The following is a 20,230-nucleotide window of genomic DNA, read 5'->3' as shown; positions in this document are numbered from 1 at the left end:
ATTCCTGTCATGTACTTGCAGGCCAACTTGCCACTGCTACAGCGTGAGCTCCTCCACTGTGCAAGACTGGCCAAACAAAACCCTGCCCAGTACCTCGCCCAGCATGAACAGCTGCTTCTGGATGCCAGCACCACCTCCCCTGTTGACTCCTCAGAGCTGCTTCTCGATGTGAACGAAAACGGGAAGAGGCGAACTCCAGACAGGTGAGGAGGAGGACTCTGAACTAATGATTACCTTTTCTTCTTGTGGTATGAGGATATATTTTTTGTCACATTCAAGCTTCTAGCCTTCATCTCTTGCAGAATAGCAGCTAGCCACTATGGTTGTCTTGACTATCTTGCTTTGGTCTGAGATTTTTATAGAACACCAAATCCCTGGCTGGTGTCTCTTCAGCTTTTGTGAAAGTTATTCTTTGCAACTTGCAACAAACACAAAAGCTCAAAGATGTCTGTGAATGATATTCAAATCTGCAAGATGACACTGATACTCTTTTACATACATGTTAGCATTCAAATTCTCACTTATTAAAAAGTTTGACCCAACCACATATGTTTTTCTCCAATGTTATAAAAGTTGCTTTTCCAAGTTTCTTCAAACTAAACTTTATATGCTACTCAATAAACACAGTAATGAGAGAACTAAGAGGTTCTTTATGAACTATGAAAAAACTAGAAAGTTAGATAAGCTGAGTGCCCATTAGTTACGTATTGGAGCTAACAGATGAGGTTTTATCAGCCAATATTTATCTTACCAGATACTCTTCTCTCATTACTGTGGGTTCTAAGAAATAGAGAGAGGTCTTTACTCCATTAAGCTCTACAAATTCCCACATATATTGTTAAAATTATTCCTTGAATGTTTCAGCCTCATGAATGGTTCTTTTTCATAGAAGGGCATAAATCCTTATCAGCTTTTGCATAGTTCTGTGAAATACAGAGAAGAAAGAAATTCTATTATAGAACTTACTGTTTTGTTTTCTTCTTTACTGATCTGTTATCTTTAGCTGCATTTTAAATAGCATTTGAGTAGTTTCCATTCTAGCAATTATGTTCCAGGTTTGCAAGAGCTTAAGATCTTTAGAACTGCACACAGACCTGTGACCAACTTAACTCTCTTAAGTGTAATAGTGGCTGCCACCCAGTTTACATACAGTTATTGCATAATCTTCTGTTAAGCAGTTTTTAAGCTATGATTTCTAGAATGTTTCTCCTCCAGATATAGCGGATTCTTAATAGTTCAAAATTCCTTAGGCAAAAAGTTAAATATTAATTTATTTCTGATATATTGTAGATTCATCTCCTTACACAATTTACCTATACAATCTACCAGCACACTTGGTATTCTTGTGAAGTATGTTATGTTGGTCATATTGTAGAGTGCATGAGTGAGTTAGCTTTCAAAGGGAACTGTTTAAGTTGGGTGCTTGAGTGGCATGTCTCTATGAAACTGACCACCAAGTGGTCCTTCAAGGACAGATGATGGACAGGTATGGTCCCAAGCAGTTGGAGTCTATTAACAAGAACTACATGAAGTTTTGAGATATTTCAGCTCCATGTTTCCAGAATAACATAGCAAAAGCCCTAAAATGAGCCTCAATGATAAACTGAGAAGAAATTTTCTGTGTGGAGAGGAGAAAGTTCAACCGAAGGTTTATATAGGTATGATACATAGATAAACTTGCAGCCAGACTTGAAAATGACACAACCTAAGCTAGACTTCCTAATTGCCAAATAACTTTATCAGAGAACAGAAAAACTTAGTTTGATTCCTTTTTCTCTCTTCCTGCCTTTTCTTCCTCCTTCCCCCCTCCTCCATCCCTGCTGCCCCGCTGGCTCTTGCACAACATTATTTTTTATATTAATGTGGCATTACTAGAATTTTCTTCAGACAATCCTGAAGTAAACTCTGAGAAGTATGTTAACATTGTTGTGAAAAGTTCATATTAAATTGCACAGATTCTCGGCATTCCTGTTCTGATCTGATGCTGTGCGTGTGTGTGTGCGTGTGTGTGTGTGTGTGTGTGTGTGTGTGTGTGTGTGTATGTGTGTGTGTGTTCATGAACAGTAGCTGAAGTCAGGATTCATATGGTTAGTCTTTGGATGTGACATTCTTTTTCAATTGGAACCCTAAACTACATGTTAAATAATGAAAAGACAGCAAAATAAGTAAGTTTCCCTATTTACAAATAGGAGGAAAGGTAATGAGAGTATGTTTGTAAATACATTTTATCTTGTGGGAATTTGTGCAGAGCCAAGAAAATATGGGTCTCTGCAGTATTTTTTGCATATTTTCCTGTGTCTTGTTTGCATATGCACTTTCTTCTTCTCTGGTTATTTATTTGTACATCTAACACCACTATATGAAATTTTATAGAGTATGGAGCTGTCTGACAGCCGAGCTTTTTGTTTTACTGGATGTTTTGTTGGTGCATATGGTCTGACATGGATGAGCAGCCACGGTGAAATTTTGGAGTCTATTAAACTGGCTCATTAAAAAGATCAATCTGTTTCTGTAATAACACTGGGAGCCATCAGTCACTAAAAGAGGGAAAAACTGACACCTGAGGAGAAAACACATTTTGGTAATTTGTTCATGCCATGTCATGAACAAAAGAGCACTTCATATTTTGTTTACAACTTTAGGAATTTAAATTCTGTGACAATTCCTTAGTTAGATCCTCAATAGTCAAGGATGGCTGTTGGCAAGTTCAACTTTCTTCTCACCCTTCGATATGTCACAGACTGTATTGTTTTCTTTTTTAATTACCTCTTATTTGTAGAGAAATCTCTATACTCCAAGGGAGTCCTTGAATTTTTCTCCCTTTACTTTTTCCAATATAAAACAGTGAAATCTTTTCACACGTTCCTTTAAAAAAAAGGGGGGGGGCTCTGGGGAGAGTGCCTGAATACTAATACTGCACTTGGAGATCTAAAGTCAAACACTTTAGAATTAAGGTTAGGAAAGAATAATTTCTATTTAAAAACACTTTTTACCCATTCCACCTTCTCCAAACATTAAAGAAAGAACTTAGATTTGTTGTTTTGTTTAAGTTTGGTGCCAGTGATTCACACTAGTACTGCTAGATTTACAGGAGGCTGAATTCTAGAGTCTCAGAGTGCAGAGGGTGAAAAAGAAAGGTTCTTTATTTACACTAGACCTTCAATCTTGGCATTCTATGAAGGGACTTGTTGAAGATGGGGATGGAAGCCTTTTCTAGAGTCAGTTTAATGATGTGACCATTTAATGGATTAGAAGTTAATGTTTATGTTAAGCCTGCTCTTTGCCATGAATGCTTTCATATGGTGTGGGGAGAGAAAAGAGCATTAGAGAGTATCATAGAGACTGCCAAGGTGATTGCAATTATTGATTTGGAAAATTCCTTATTGTTTTGTATTTATATTGTATGAACCATTTCTCTCTCATTTTTCTATTGATATTTTCTTTTTGTCATTCATGGTACTCAAACTCAGGGTGTGGGCACTGTCCCTGAGCTCTTTGGCTCTCTACCTTGCACTCTTTCCTTTCTCATAGTGTTGACATAGATGCTTTTCTGTAGTACTATATGCCTTTAATATTGTGATCTCGTCAGCTATGCTATCTTTCTGATTCAGGAATTCCTTACTAAGGAAACCACATGAAATCATCTTGGGTTTCTTTATCTATTTGTGTCCCCTTCCCTGAAGTAGCCTTTTCCTTATATTCATGTGACTGTGCTTAGCATTACCCTCCATCCAACCCTTCTAGACTTTATCACTGAGGTCAGATAGCTGGATTAGTATGTACTTCCTCTTACCCCTGTAATTAATTTTTTTCTTAAGTAAGACTTTCTTGAGCCTTAGAAGCTCATTCATAGTCTGTCAACAGGGAGGGATTGTGTGGATACACAAGGTCAACTCCTGTTTATGCTTGAAGAAAACACAGTCCAGAGAGCATGCTCAAACTCATACACCACCCTAGTGGAGACACCAACATATTTACAGAAAATGATCTTTTCACAGACAGAATTTAAGATAAGGTCTACTAATTTTCCATTAGACTCTTCCTCATCTACTTCTTTTTTGTAATTTACTCAAGTGGTAAATGCCACTGTCAGGTACTTTGAGGCTTTCTAAGTCTTCATTGATAGAAAGTACATGGTGAACCTGACTTCCCAGCTTAATGAGTGAATTAGAAAATGCCATAGGCTGGAGCAGCAACAAGTAATCATGTTGGAACTGAGCTGGTTGATTGTATGAGATCTCAATCGCATCACATGCTAGCTGAGCCAAGTAGGCAGTTTCTCTCCTTTTCTGTAAAATGAATGAAATTTCAAGAACTTGGTCTTTCTAATGAGAAAAGGTAGATATACTTCACATGAAATTACATGATTGACTTTGCAAGTAATAATCAATGTTGTCTGGTATATTGCCTTTAGTAGGAAAAAAAAAGTAGGAGTTTTATATGGCATGCTTTCTAGTTGTCCCTTGCATGTTTTATGTATTACTTGGCTTCAAGAAATGCACAGCCACCTTTGTAGTAGTAATATTTTTACTGTAGTCCCTCAACTGTGAGGGACTACTTCAGTTAAACAACATTAAATGACATGAAGCACAGCATGAATATAGAGGACATTTTGGACTCTTTACATCTCCAACCTTAATTTGTATCCCTCCCACCGCTGCCTCCTGGGTACCTGGAATTTCAGGTATGTGCCATTATATCCCCCTGTAGCCTTACTTCTTGTTGTTCTACTAGGTTCTGCCCTGCTTGGAAATGTACATACCAAGCTCTGTAGTCTCTGTGCTTTTTGCTTTTGCTCTCTTTATATTTCTTGTGAATGATGATTGTATTCGTGTCATAGACCAAGCTTCTTAGTCGTAAATACTTGCAATGATGATGAATATCTACTGAGCATGTAAGTTGTGCCAGGCCTCTGAGTTATTTAATTCACGCATTAACATATAGCACTTGTTTGTTTGTTTTTTGGCTAGTCCTGGGCTTGAGCTCAGGGCCTGAGCACTGTCCTTGGACTTTCTCAAGGCTAGAGCTCTACCACTCGAGCCTCAGCACCACTTCTGGCTTTTTTCTATGCATGTGGTACCAAGGAATTGAACCCGGGTCTTCGTGCATGCTAGGCAAGCACTCTACCACTAGGCCAAACTCCCAGCTCCATTGCACTTGTTTTTAAACTATGTTATTGTACAGCATCAGGATGCTGTCTGAAGTCACATGGCTTATAAGAGGAACTGAGGAGATTCTAACCCTAGATTCTCAGACACTTATATTCTTAAAAGCAGAGCACAGTTCACTCTTCCAATCTGGCTTCCGGACTTGGGAATACAATGTTTTTATGAGCTGGCTCTATTAGGTCCTATGGATGCATTCATTCCTAGTGCCCTTTCAGCATCTCTGAGACAGACAAACCCCCCAGTTGGCAGATGAGAACACTGAGGCTCAACAAAGTTAACCCCACTGAATCATATTGCTAGCAAACAGCAGAACCACAACTCAAAACTAACTCCATGTCATGCCAAACTTTCTGCTCTTTTGAGAGAACATACTGGAATAATCTTCTTTTTCTTTGATCTCCCATGGCACATTTATACTAACTACTGTGTAGCTTTTGTGTGCAGATCCTGTAGGAAAATCTATACCTCTCATAGCTCCAATTCAAGTCATCTTTTGTTGTAAAGAGGGTAAGTCTGTAATCTCAGCACTCGGAAGTAGAGTGTAGGAGGATTCTGAGTTCCAGGCCAATTTGGTTAAATGGAGGTCCCGTCTTTAAAAAGTGAGGCATGGAAATTCTGTAGTAGTATGCTTGTATCAAATGCACAACACCCTGGATTTGATCCTAGCACTAAATCATAATTTTATGGAGGGTTATGTCTTCCTTGTCTTTGTATTCCCCAAAGCTCAGAAGAGTACCTTATACATAACTGATTATATGAAACCAAAACAAAGCAAAACACTGTAAGGAAAACAAAAGTCTGCTCCACAATTCAAATTGAATTCAAACTGAATTTAGTGCAGTTTTTTTTAAAGATGTACAAGACTAATTAAGTTTCTTAACAATAAATAACAAATTAAAATAATAGAATGTTTCTCAAAATTGCAAGTTATAAGAATGATTCGGACTGTTCCAGTCGAGTTAAAGATGAGACTAAATAATTCCAAAATGATGGGCCGTGAAATAAACACAGAAAATATATTAAATCTAGGCTTTTCTTATGTTATGCCTTTCTTCTAATTATAACAATAACTACGTGATTCCTTCTATAATTATAAAAAGGAACAAGTCACTTGGTTATTTTCTCACTGTTTTTTAAAATTAGCTTATAAAGATTTCTCCTAAATTCTTTTTTTTGTGTGTGGGTCATGGGGCTTGAACTCGGCCTAAGTGCTGTCCCTGAGCTCTTCATCTCAAGGCTACCGCCCTACCCTTGAGCCAAGCCCCACTTTTGGTTTTCTAGAGGTTAATTGGTGATAAGAGTCTCAGGTCCTTAATGCAGTTGTTTTCAATGATGTATCAAATGACCCCCCATATAACCCCTCCCCCACCACACCAAGAATTTTTATCCATTTATCTATCTATCTATCTATCTATCTATTGATTGATTTGGATTTGATTTTAAAAGATGCAGCTTCAAAATATAACAATTAGTCATGAGCAGCCCAGAGACCAAGTATAGAGACTGGCTCATTGACTAGAAAAAAATGAAGGGGTGGTGCTCCAATGGGGAATGTAGTGATGACAAATGAGAAATACAAAAGGGTAGCTGTAAGCAGCAGGAAGGGAAATAGAATACTTCAGCAGTGGCAGAGATGAGGACACACAGGGGGAATCCAGTAACAGGCAGTGTAACTGTTAAGCAGATGGCCAGCTTCAGAGACATGTGACAGAACCCCACCTTCCGTGGGGAGAGGAGGGCTCAGGTGGCTCCGTGAACCTGCATGTCACAATTTATGAAGGTCCAGGCATCATGTTTATGTGTCTGGAGAGGCAAACATTGCCTGTCATTATTTACTTTTGAGGACATTAGCATGCAGCTCAGGAGAGATAACCCTTTCCTAGGTGTTTCTTTTTTGTCTTTTGTTTTGTTTTTGCTATGGTGAAATTAAAGGTGCTGCTCTTCCTGTGGCCCAGAAGTGCTGGATCTGTGGCACTTAACCTCACTTTCTCTGCTCTCCATCATCTAAACATCGTACTTGCTTCAGAGTGCTAGCTAAACACAAAACCCGCCACAGACTGTCATGAAGAATTAGATTTGATTTTTCTTTTCAAGGAGGCAGGGGAATTTGTAATCTATTTTGTTTCAGATACATTATTCAACATGAAGAAATGTATATAATGTGAAATTCTTATTTAAGCTCACCTGTTTGTTTACAATTTCTGGAGAGACTTCTTACTGAATTAAGTCCAGGAGCAGGGAGGATTTTCTCCCTTCCATTCCATCCAATCCCATGGAAAACCTTCACAAAACTGCATGTGTGTATAATGTGAAGGAAGGCCTGTTTGCTAGTCCACCGTCTTACTCCTTCCTGCTCAAGACCTAGAGTCAATAGGGAAGAGTGGGTAGGTGATAGCCATGGTGGCAAAGAGCAAGTGAGAAGTGATGTAACCCATGGTGTTCTGAGGCAGGCAGGAAGGTCCTGGGCCATGGGAGTTGTTGAGATGGACAATGGGGCTCATTTGTGTAGCGATCTTCCAATCTCTCATAACGTGATGAGGTAGAAGGTATAAAATGGGATACATAAGAAAGACAAAACCAGATTAACACATGCACCGTTTACAAAAGTAACACATAGTAACTGTAAAATGACGGGTTTCATTGTGACATTTTCACACATATGGAAATGGACATGCATCTATCATTTTCATCCCGTTACTATCTCTTGTTTCTCTCCTCTACCCTCCTGCAAATCTTTGAAATGTTTGAGGAACATGACTTTCAAACTTCTGAGGAACCTCCTTATTGATTTCCATGATGGTGGCACCCATTTGCATTCCCAGCAGCGGAGTAGGAGGGTTCACTTTCCTCGAGAACCATCCCCGTCAGCATTTGCTGTTGTTTCCTAGATCATAGCCATTCTGATTGGGGTGAGATGGAATCCCAATCTAGTTTTGGTTTTTGTTCTATTGAGACAGAGTTTTTTTTTTTTTCATGTAACTTAGACTAATGCACAGCTCTTGATCAGTGGGCCTCAGCCTCTCTCAAATACTGAAATTACAGACATCTGCCAACATGCTCGGCTCTTCAATGTAGGCTTCAAAATTTGATCCTTCATTCATTTTGCAGTAGTAGGAGTTGAACTTAGAGCCTTGTGATTACTAGATAGGCACAATACCACATGAGCCACATCTCTAAGTCCCTTGGCATTGTTTTGACTTACATTTCCTTAATGGCTAAGGATGTTGAACATTTTTTTTATGTACTCATTGATCATTTGTCAAAACTTTCTGTTCAGGTAATTCCCTCAGTTATTGATTGAATTGTTTGTTCTTTTTGTTCTTTATATATTCTGGATATTAAGCCCTCGTCTAATAAATAGCTTGCAAGGTTTTTTCTTCCCAATTCTGTATGTTATCTCTTGACTCTGGTAATTGTTTCTTTTACTCTATGGAATGTTTTCAATTGATGCAATCCCATTTTTTAATTCATGCTATTATTTCCCAAGCTATTTCCTCTTCAGAAAATCATGACCTGTGCTTATATCTTCAAATGTTTCCCATACGTTTCCTTGCAGTACTTTTGAAGTTTCAGGATTCATATTATAGTCATAATCAATTATGCTTATTTTTTATATTAGGTAAGGGTTAGGGATCTAGTTTCTTGCATATGTGCATATCGAATCTTTTTAGCACTATTGATTAGGCTGTGTTTTCTCCAATATATTTTCTTAATATCTTTGTCAGGAATCAGATGTACAGACTTCTGGATCCTTTATTCTGCTCAGTTAGTCTACATGTCTGTCTCTGTGCCAGTCCCATGTCTGGTTACTTTAATAATATATGGTACAACTGGAAGTCAAGAATTATGACACCCTCAGTATTTGCCTTTGTGATTGCTTTGAGTATTGACGGTCTCTTTTTGCTTCTAAATGAATTGTAAGATGTTTTGATTCTATTTCAATGAAGGAAGTCACTATGATTTTAATGTAGTTGCATCAAACCTGTAGATTAGGAATACGTCTACTTTTAAATGCTTTATGTAATTTAAATAAGTCAATAGCTGAGATACTTCCTGTGTTTATTTAAAACAAGACTAAGATTAAAATTTGAACTACTTCTTTAAAATTGCCAGGCTCAAATTATTCTAGGCCCACTTTATTCCTCACAAAGTCTTTTTTGTTGTTCTGTGTTTTTGAGGGAGGATCTTAATATGTAGCTAATATTGTCTTCCCCACTTGATAAGTAAACCATGTTGAACTTGAACTCTAGATCTTCCTCAGCTTCTCAACTGCTAGGAATCCAAGCATACATCAATATAGTCTGCTTAGATATCTCTTCATTAATATTTTTTCCATGTAATAACATCTTCATCAAGGGGGAAGAAAGCCTCTGTGTAGTTTGTTTTACTTGGGAGATCTGTTCTTTTATTCCACCTGTCATCTAAACGTTAAAGCAGATTTTTTCACACTTTCTTCTTTTTGAATTATGTTATGATATTTAATACACTGTTTCTAAGAATTATCAGTGCAGTCAGGCCAATCATAACTTGTTAGATATTTCATACAGATTTTTCAGAAATGTTTGCTTTCTTTTTCAAATAGTTTGCAGTTTCTATAATTGAACTGAAAAGCTGTGGCCTCCGGTGGGATAAGATACAGATGAAGTTGCTGTTTCAAATTGAGGCTGCCATTATCCTTTTCTTTCTTTTTTCACTTTCTTTTTCTTTCTTTTTATTTTTGCCAGTCCTGGCGCTTGACTCAGGCCCTGGGCACTGTCCTTGGACACTTTTTGCTCAAGGCTAGTGCTCTGCCACTTGAACCACAGCCGCCACTTCCAGCCTTTTCTATATATGTGGTACCAAGGAATCGAACCTGGGTCTTCGTGCGTGATTGGTGAGCACTCTTCCACTAGGCTACGCTCCCAGTCCCCATTATCATTTTCTATGCCTGATTTTATTGAGCAGTAAGCTCTGGCCAGAAAGCTAAGTAATGACAAGTTTATGTAACTACAACCTTTGTGTTCTAAGCTTAGGATGTCTGACCTTAATAAATACAACATTGGGCTAAATGTTGAAGTGCTGACATTATGTTCAGAGTATTGCCTTCTTGTAGGGAAATAGAATATCCATAGTTAAATTTTATAAACCAAAGGTGGGTGGGATATCACACACCAGCAATCCCAGCATTGAGGGGGGATGAGGCAGGTGGTCATGAGTTGTAAACCAACATGAGCTACTGGTGGAGACCCTGTCTCAAAAATAAACATATAGACAGACAGACAGACAGGATAGATAGATAGATAGATAGACAGACAGACAGACAGACAGACAGACAGGCAGGCAGGCAGGCAGGCAGGCAGACAGACAAATAGAATGTTCCCACATTTCTGTTAGAAATGCCATATGTCCAGAGTTTTCAAAGGCATGTCAAGTAATAAAGAGGACCTTAAGCACAAGAACTCAGGGAAAGGACTCAGGCCCTCAGTTCAAGCCTCAGGACTGGCACAATTTAAAAAAAAAAAGAAAAAAGGAAAGAGATAAACACCAACCCACTTGTTTTAATTATGCTCTAGACAAACAACCATTGACTTGCATTAGCTTTATATTTTGACTCCAACAACAGGAGCAACAGCTAGGAAGACCTTTTACAGCCTTGTTTTTGAGAGTCATAGAAGTTTCAATGCTTTGCTGTGAAATATAACTGTCCATGAAATGATGAGCTTTGTATTTTACTAGCTCTCAGAGTATGGGAATACAAGGAATAGAAACCTGCCAAAGGGGAGAAGGCAAATTTAAGATTTAACCCCTGTTTCTTAGGATATCACTGCCTCTGCTTTTGTTGCTGTTCTTGGAGTTACAAAATGCTCTTTTCTCTTCGAATACAATTGGGTCTGGAAAGTAATAATACTGACGACCACTCACTTGAAGAAGAGACATTGCAAATTAGAACACTGTAATGATTTTTTTAGGGTTGAATGTTGTTATTGATACCATTAAAATGAACAGGAAAAGTTGTCAGTTGGGCTGGTTGCATACAAATGGATGTTTTTATATAGAAATGTTTCAAGAGCTGCGCAGAGACATTTGGAAGATACTTTAAAATTTCATTCCAAAAAATATACTCAAAAAAAAGAAATAAATTGGTCGACTTGCATATGTATGGTGTGGTGAGAAATCTATTGACTGTGTGCTTTGATCTATAGAACTACGTGATTTAGCTGTCCAGAATAATTAGAATATTATAAGAGGAAATAATTGTCAAGTTTACAAACCAGAAAAGGCCTCAAAAAACCATCTAGTCCCAGTGGTTTTCAAACTTGATTTTAGAAACAGACATTTTCCTTTAAACATGAAATCTTAGGCACAACTCCAATTTTGGAAACAGATAAGCATAAGTGGGTTTCTTTGGCCCTTTGAATCTTGATTGGTTGGGGAAAATGTTTTTTTTGTTGTTGTTGTTGCCTATAGAATTCTGTAAGCCCCTCAGGAGGCTGAGTTTGAAAACCACTGATCTAGTCCAACCCTTTCATTTTACAGATGAGCAAACTGAGGTCCCAAGAGATTAAGTCCAAGGTCATACAGCTAGTCGTGGAAGAGCCAGGACTAGGTCTCAGTTTTCTTGATTTCCAGTCCAGTGCTCTTTCCCTTACACCTCACTGCCAGTAAGGTAGGTGCTGTGTTAGCATTGTGTTCATAGTTACTAATATAGTCTCCAATATTTTCCAATTGATTTACGCTGGTAATATGCATTGAATGTCAGAATGTATTATTCAGAAATGTATAGGATGTGAAAAATCCAGATTAGAATCACATAGGCATAGGCAAAAGATAAATCAATAGCTATTATGCTTCCTTTTACTTTTAAAAATTATTTTAAAGCAATGCATTTAGGTAATGTCTGAGCTATACTGGGTATTTTTGTCTGATACCAATGATCAATATGTATGGAGTCAGTATGTTTCAGAGACATACTTAATGGGAACAGCATTGAAATTTCTGGACACCACTTTTGTGGGGACCGTGCAGTGCTGTCATTTCTAGTATTGACCAGTCTTCTGTTTCTGGAATGGTGCATTCTTCTCTAGCTCAGGGTAGCTATATGCCTCTTGCATACTAAACAGTACAGATATCCCTCCATTCCCTAGGTGATTATGTCTTCTATCTCTAACATGATTAACCTCAGTCTGGTGTGAGTAAATTGTCCCTGGGATTCTACCCTGTAGGAATGCAAAGGACGGTCATGGCAAAATCCTGGTAATCCCTGGTTAGCTCCATTCAAATGTTCTTCTATAGTATTGTCAGAGGAAAACTGCCACCAGTGCCAGGAAAGCACACATGTCTTAACACCTCTATAACTATCATCTTGACAACTTAAACAAAGAAGACTCTTGGGAATCTGGATCCATTTCCCTGAGAAAATGCTCCCATAGATCTAAGGATAAAGTGCTAGTTTGATGAGGAGAGCTAGCTGCTGAGTGAAAACTTAGTTTGAGAACTGAACTTCAGTTAAATTTGGAGATGATCTGTTTCTATTCTATATTGAAGACTCTCTCTAAGCAATAAGATACATATAAATATATGTAGTATATATATATATATACACACACACACATGTAGATAGATAGATAGATAGCCAGGAGGTATTTTTCAGCCCTAATTTTGTTTCATAACCCAAGAGTTACCAAGTCTCATGGATTGAATGCATGCATCCGAAAGCCAAATTCAGAGCAACATGGATCCTATGTTGAGAGGCAGTCAGGGTGTACCTGTTCTGTCAACCCCACAAAGGATATGCAAACTCTCTGGGCATGCGTTTTCTCAACATTAGAGGAAAAGCATTGACCTAGGTTTTCCTCCTTGTCCCAGCAATTCTTAGGACTGGTGATTGGAAATGTTGGTGAATCCAGATATCACTGGAGATATTTCAGTGCTTGGACTACTGGCTCAGTCGGGTTATGGCGTTCCAATGGAACTTTGGACAAAGATGGAAATTCAATTCTGTAGCCTCTAAAAACCAAGAGTGGCTCTTGAGTACCTGCTACTGGATAATTGGATCTAAGCTCTATTTAATTTTAATTAGGTTGCATTTTTAAATTGGTACATATGGTTGTGGTAGTGAACAACATATCTCTGAGGTGTTCTCTGACATGAACATCAGATGCCAGGTGGAATATGTTTTATGCTGATTAATCTTCATTCATTCAATACAGTTGTTCTTAGGACAACTTATAGAAATCAGGTATGCTTCTTTGCATGAACAGACCTCCAGAAAGAGATTGGGTAGCCTTATATTTGTAATTTATCCACATGAGCTGCAACTTCAGTGTGTTCGCTAATTTGATGACAAGTGAAATGTTTTCTCCATTGTCAGTCACGTGATCATTTTTGGCTTCAGTCTGGATTGCAGGGAATTCCCCCAGGTCTTTTGGGAAGCTGAGTTCTGAAAGTTCCTCGCCAAGAAAGGAATGTTCATTTAATATTACTAGCTCTGACATGAAAATCTGAGTCCTTTGTGAAGCAAATTTTCTTTCTTTTTTTCCTTCTCCCCTCAGAACCAAAGAAAATGGCTTTGACAGAGAGCCTTTGCACTCAGAACATCCAAGCAAGCGGCCATGCACTATTAGCCCAGGCCAACGGTATAGTCCAAATAATGGCTTATCCTACCAGCCAAATGGCCTGCCTCACCCCACCCCACCTCCACCTCAGCATTACCGTTTGGACGATATGGCCATTGCCCACCACTACAGGGACTCCTATCGACACCCCAGCCACAGGGACCTCAGGGACAGAAACAGACCTATGGGTAAGATGAAGTATGTGTTCATTTTATTAAAGCTCGGATGTTTAAAGACTTGGGTGATTTTTCTCAGCTATATTTGAGACATGACATCTACTAGGGGTGAAAAACTCTTCTTTCTTTATATGGTCTCCTTTATGAGAAAACTGATATGCTGTCTCTTGCACATAATCGTATGTGTGCGTGTCTGTGTGCGCGCGTGCACGCACGTGTGTGTGCTTGCTTGCACTGAACTCAGAGACTTGTGTTGTTGCTTGATGTTTTTGTTAAGGCTAGTGTTCTACCATTTGAGCTACAGCTTCACTTCTAGTTTTGTTTTGTTTTGTTTTGGTTTTGCTGGTTAACTGGAGAAAAACATTTCTCTGATTTGTGTGCTCAGGCTGGCTTTGAACCTCAGTCCTCAAATCTCAACCTCTTAAGAAACTAGGATTATAGGATCATCCAGCAATCATTTATATTCTTGAAGGTGTAAGTTAACATTTCATGTATGTGGAGGAGGGTATCAAGACATAATATAAAATTTCTAGTTATAGAAATAAAAGCAAGTTGAATTTTAGCTTGAATTCTTTTTTCACAGGAAAAATTTCATATGTACTTTGTCTACCATAGATATATTTTTAAACTCTTTTTTCATCAGATTTTCTACTTCAAAGTTAATTTTTGTGTTTCTAGTGTCCATGATATTCCACATTACAGGATTTGATATGAAAGGCTATCTGTGGCTTATTTTGACATGTGGTATTTCAGGAATGTTCACTTCTTTTCTTTATAATACCAGTGATTAAAGTTAGTGTTGTCAAACAGTAGAATATAGAAGGAGTGAGTTTGGGCAAATATGTTTTATTTACTTGTGTCCATTACTTCATTGCATAAAACTGATGAGGTAAGTTTGATATGTGATCATGGCAGGAAGTGTTAGTATCAGTTGGTTAGTGAGTGTACAATTCTTGGAACACCTTTAAATTCTTCATGCTGAGTCTAACAGAGCAGTAGCTAGCCCATTTTTCTTTTCCCATCTCCTGTGTCTCTTTCGTCCACCAGCATGCCTTCCTTTATTGAATAACTAGTTGTTGGCAAACTTTGACAACATGGGCGATTTGGTGGGTGGGATACTAGAACAAACAAAGGATGAAGTCCAAATAGAAAGCCAGAAAATCGAGCAAAGAATGCAAACCTTTGGGGAATGTAACCAACCAGCCATGCACTGCTTAAATAATAGTTACAGATTTTTTTTTTCATTCTAGGCAGGTAGAAGGATATGCAGAGATTTTTAAGTAGGTTACTAGCAAACAGGGACTGCCATCTATAAGGTCTTTTTTGCCATTCTATACAAAGCCCTCAACCAAATGTTAAGAAAAATAAATGAGTGAGGATTGGGGTGGGGGGAGATGATTTGAGGCTTTAATTGTGAGATAGTAAATCGTTACTTCTGGTTCTCCACAACAGTAATTTCCACATTTATATGGTGTGTCAAACAAATGGCTAAGCATATAATTTGTGCTTTCTTAATAGCCAATCTGTCTAATGCTTTCCCAGGTACCATTTCTGAGGAGCTTTCAAAAGTGGTTGTGCTATTTCTCAATCCAGACTGATATTTTGACCTCAGAAATCAAATGTGATAACAATCTCCTTCTATGCACATCACTTACCATTGATTTGTGACTTAAAGTTAGAAAACTACGACTGCCCACTTCTAAATAGCAGTGGAGCCACCAGTCCCTGTGAGATCAGTTCAAGGGATCCTGGTTGTAGCTGTGAGAAAATAGGCTGTCCCTCAGGCAGCAAATGCTGTTTCATGAAATATTAGGTACTATGCACTCTAAAGTTATCAGCAAGAAAGTAATTACGCTTAGACACAATGATTATGTTTTTATCCAATAATGAAAAATGTGCTTTTATATGTTATATTTGTATCCATGGGTTTTATGTGATTTTTCTTCAAGCCATGTTCCTTACCTTTTAATTATATTAGCTTGTAAAACTAATAGTGCTAATCTCTATAAATATGTGTAGCTATTTAGCCATCACTAAAGTCTGGCAAGAGTTTAGAGGGTGCTAATGTAAAATAAAATTTTGATGTATACATAACAAATTATAATAGTATATCAGGCTGCCATTTTTGAAATGTAAAAAGTGTCATAAAGGTATTCTTTGCCAGGTATGATTTATAAGTGTCTATCTATGTAGGGACATATGCTCACTAGATTCCTTTCATAGAACAACTTTGTGAATAGTGTTGGCTTAGAAGTAAGCTTAGAATTTTGCCCCAAATCTCCTAAAACCTAACCACACTTGAAATTTAACATTAGGGCCAAGTTTCTCATAAATTGAAAATGTGCTCTTTAATGATTTTGAGCTGTTTTCCCCACTATATCCCTCTGGTGATATAATATAAATAAAAGTTGTGTGGTGCTGAATATTTAAATATCTGAAACAGACAAAATAATGCATGTAAACTTTTTATTCATTTTATTATTTCCTTTCATAGGTTTCATCCCACCTAACCTTATCTTTGAGAGTTCACAAGCTATAAATGAATCCTATAATTCATCACCAAATACTTGGGATCTAACACATTTTTTTGCCAGTCTTGGGCTTGAACTCAGGACCTGAGCACTGTCCTTGGACTTTCTCAAGGTTAGAGCTTTACCTCTTGAGCCTCAGCACCACTTCTGGCTTTTTTCTATGTATGTGGTACCAAGGAATCAAACCCAGGTCTTCGTGCATGCTAGGCAAGCATTCTACCCTTAGGCCAAACTCCCAGCCCCTAATACATTTTTAATGCTATCATTTAAAGAGGTGAAGCTCAACATTGTTGCATATTATAGACCATCATTAACTACAGACATACTGTTGCTCATTAGTTATTCTAGATGTTATATAAAGCAGGTATTACTATTGAACCAGTCTGATTAATTTTGGTGAGATTTGAACTCAGGGCCTCTTGCTTACTCCCCTTGCCTTGCTCATGGCTGGTGCTTTACCACTTGAGCAACATCTGCAACACAGCTTTCTGCTGTTATTTCATGAACTTTTCTTCCCTACCTTCCTTAAAACTATGATCCTCTGGATCCCAGCCTCCCGAGTAGGCAAGGATTACAGATGTGAGCCACAAGTATCTGGCAGACTTTTTGAAGCCTTTGATATGGCTATCGCTCTTGGTCTCTAAAGAGATATAAATAGTTAGATGCCACTATCTTGGAATTCCCTGTCATATTTTTATTCTTATCACTTCCTGGTTGTTTTCTGTGATGACTAATTTAACTACTGTTTTCCTTCCTAAAACACAGGCAAGAAGTAAGTCAACAAAAATTACATATTTGCAAACATTTCAACATGAAATAGTCACAACAAACAGAACAGAAACAAATATTACTTTCCCAATGTCTTTTCTATTATGCAAATTATAATACATATTTGCAGTTTTACTTTTTTGCCAATAGGTGGCATTGGCAATGTTAAATTATAAAATTCATCTTGAAGTATGATTTAATGGGACAGGAATGGTTCAAAGTGCTTTGTGTTTATCAGATTTTTATTTTTTTTCAGCCTGAGAAAGCTTTCATAAATTTGTTCACTTCCATTAGTTATAATTAAACTTCTTTTTGTGGTTAGCAGGATGTAGTCATGTGATTCATCTTTAGTTAACCCTCTAAATCTGCTAAAAGAAAGGATAATAACCATTAAGATTTCAAAAAGTGGATATGCTGTCTTATAACTTATTGGCATGTAAATCACACATAATGCTTTCAGAGATTCTCTGTTTAGAATCCCATACTAAGGCCGATTAAATTTGCTACTGGAGGTAGTAATGGGAAGAATAGCCACCAAAAGAAAAGCTGCAGTCAAAAGGGCAAGTAAAGGTATGAAAAACCTTGGAAAGGACTTGGGAAATTAGAGCTTCATTCACTTAACCCTTGGAGCCTAGTATAAGCCAGTGCTGGGATCTCGAGTTAGACTGTATGAGTTTAGCCTGTGAAGTTTTGGCTACTTGTGTAACTTCTTTGAGACTGAATTTCTAAGAAATGAACATAATGCTCTTTTACCTAAGGGAAATAGCTACTGTGAAAGTAAATATTAAAGAACTGCAAAGGACCAAGCAAAAAAAAAAAAAAAAAAAAAAGCAAAGCAAAGCAAAGCAAAGCTGCAGTCATTTAGAATGGGAAATAATACCAGTAACCAGGGTTTTCTCTTCATGGTAGAATGTGAAAAGATTTGCCCACAAGTTTGAGAGAGACATCTTCTGACATCTCTGGCCATAGCCTTCTAGCTCATCATGGTAGTGAGACAGAGAGAATGGGTATTCTAGTGAACATTTAATGAGACTTCTTACATCCTTTCATACTGTAACTTACAAGTTACTTTTCCACAGTACTATTACTTTAATTCTGAGGAACATTAATGCAGTGGTCTTTACATGAGGGATTTTAGTTTCTTGGCTTGACTCTATGATATGTCAAATTGTAACTGGTATGTAGATTTTCTTCATAAAGATTATCTCCCTCATCTTTAATTTTTATATTTTCACAAATTGAAAGCATGTAGGGAACTTTTATATTATCCATGCTATTTTCTCATGGTCTATTTTTAATCTGTGTATCATTGAAATTTCTGCTAAAGTTTAAAATTTTTTAATCATACTTGTTTTGGAAAAGCATATCCCTGCTCATGTAAAACTACTTATTCAGCCGGGCGCGGTGGCTCATGCCTGTAATCCTAGCTACTCAGGAGGCTGAGATCTGAGGATCAAGGTTCAAAGCCAGCCCGGGCACAAAAGGACCTCTTACCTCCAATTAACCTCTAGAAAACGGGAAGTGGGGCTTGGCTCGAGGGTAGGGTGGTAGCCTTGAGCTGAAGAGCCCAGGGACAATGCCAGAGGTAGGACAGTTGCCCTGACCTGAAGAGATCAGGGACAGTGCCCAGACCTAGTTCAAGCCCCATGACCCACAAAAACAAACAAACAAACACAGAAAACTACTTATTCTGCCCTGCCTTATATTTTTAATTCAGAGTAGTCATATTTGAGACCATATACTTACTGCCTGCCTGTGGCTTCTGTCATGAGGACTATTTATTTCCTGCTAGGGATTTAACCCTTGCATTTGCACATTTTAAACTTGCCATCTACTACTGGGGTATGTTATTACTCTAAATACAAGAAACCCCAGTTTTGGTTTCTCATGTTTACTGAGGATTTATTTCAATCTTTGTTTCATTTTTTGAACACAGTGTCACTGTGTGTTGAAGGCTAACCTTGAGTTCAAGGTCCTTCCTGCCTTGAGCCACAGCAACACTCTGGCTTTTGATGATTAGTTGGAGATCAGAGTCATACAGATTTTCCTTCTTGGGTTAGTTTTGAACTTCAGTCCTCAGATCTCAGTTTCTTCAGTAGCTAAGATTAAAGATGTGAGCCCCACTGTTGCCTGGCATAATATATTTTAATTATTAATTGGGGATTGTTATATGGGTAACTATCTCTAAACTTATTATCACTTCACTCTGCTCTCTATTTGTAAAATGAAGGCTTCTAGCCAAATGATCTCTAAATTTCCTTCTAGAAGATTCTATCATTTAAGACATTCTAAATCTTAAGTATGACTCATGTCTCCTCACCAAAAAAAAAAACAAAAAAAAAAAAAACAAGTACATGTTCTCCGCTTTGAATGTGCTCCTGTGGTTATGGCTGTGAAACCTGTCACCATGTGGATGGAACACTAAGTGCTTTCAGGCGATAAAGCCTTCTTCTCTATCTACATTTGTAGGGTTGCATGGCTCGCGTCAAGAAGAAATGATCGATCACAGACTAACAGACAGAGAATGGGCAGAAGAGTGGAAACATCTTGATCATGTAAGACATCAATAGTCATTTGGGTTAAAAGTTTTTTGACAGCAGCTGAAATGAGGTCATCTGACAAAAGAAAAGCTTGGAGAAGCTTTGATTTTGTTTTTAATGTCCTGCTCTCATTTTTTTTTAAGTAGCAATTGTGACCTCGTTGAAGTAGAGTACGGAATTTGATTTCCAAATTGGTATGAAAGCCACTTAAGTGAATAGCTAGATCTTGGAGAAAGACGGGGTAGCATGCTACTACTGATGTGCAGTATAGGGTCATTAGTTTATGGACTAATAGACTTAGTATTTGGTAAGGTAGACATAGTGAGTGTAATACTTTTAACACAAAATGCCTGTCTGTCATTTCACAACAATACCTCTTACTGAATCTTCGCAGCCTGCTGAAATGGCGCACCTGTTCAGTCTAATTTAAAATCTAATAGTGTGAACCGTTAG

At 37.8% G+C, this 20,230-nt stretch overlaps 1 protein-coding gene across 2 annotated transcripts in view; it reads left to right on the top strand.

Moving 5' to 3' along the window:
- The window catches only part of Runx1t1 (RUNX1 partner transcriptional co-repressor 1), a 140,770-nt gene that overhangs the window by 88,580 nt on the left and 31,960 nt on the right, over positions 1-20,230 (top strand). For both annotated transcript variants that reach the window (XM_090339053.1, XM_090339054.1), the window contains 3 exons: positions 22-203; positions 13,700-13,950; positions 19,707-19,792. In XM_090339053.1, coding sequence (XP_090195179.1) covers positions 22-203; positions 13,700-13,950; positions 19,707-19,792 — 519 coding nt within the window. The remainder of the gene's footprint in view (positions 1-21; positions 204-13,699; positions 13,951-19,706; positions 19,793-20,230) is intronic.

The sequence above is a fragment of the Megascapheus bottae genome, chromosome 9, assembly GCF_031878675.1.
Source record: "Megascapheus bottae isolate mThoBot1 chromosome 9, mThoBot2.hap1, whole genome shotgun sequence".
NCBI classification, from domain to species: Eukaryota; Metazoa; Chordata; class Mammalia; order Rodentia; family Geomyidae; genus Megascapheus; species Megascapheus bottae.
This window is presented reverse-complemented; position numbering and strand designations above follow the sequence as displayed.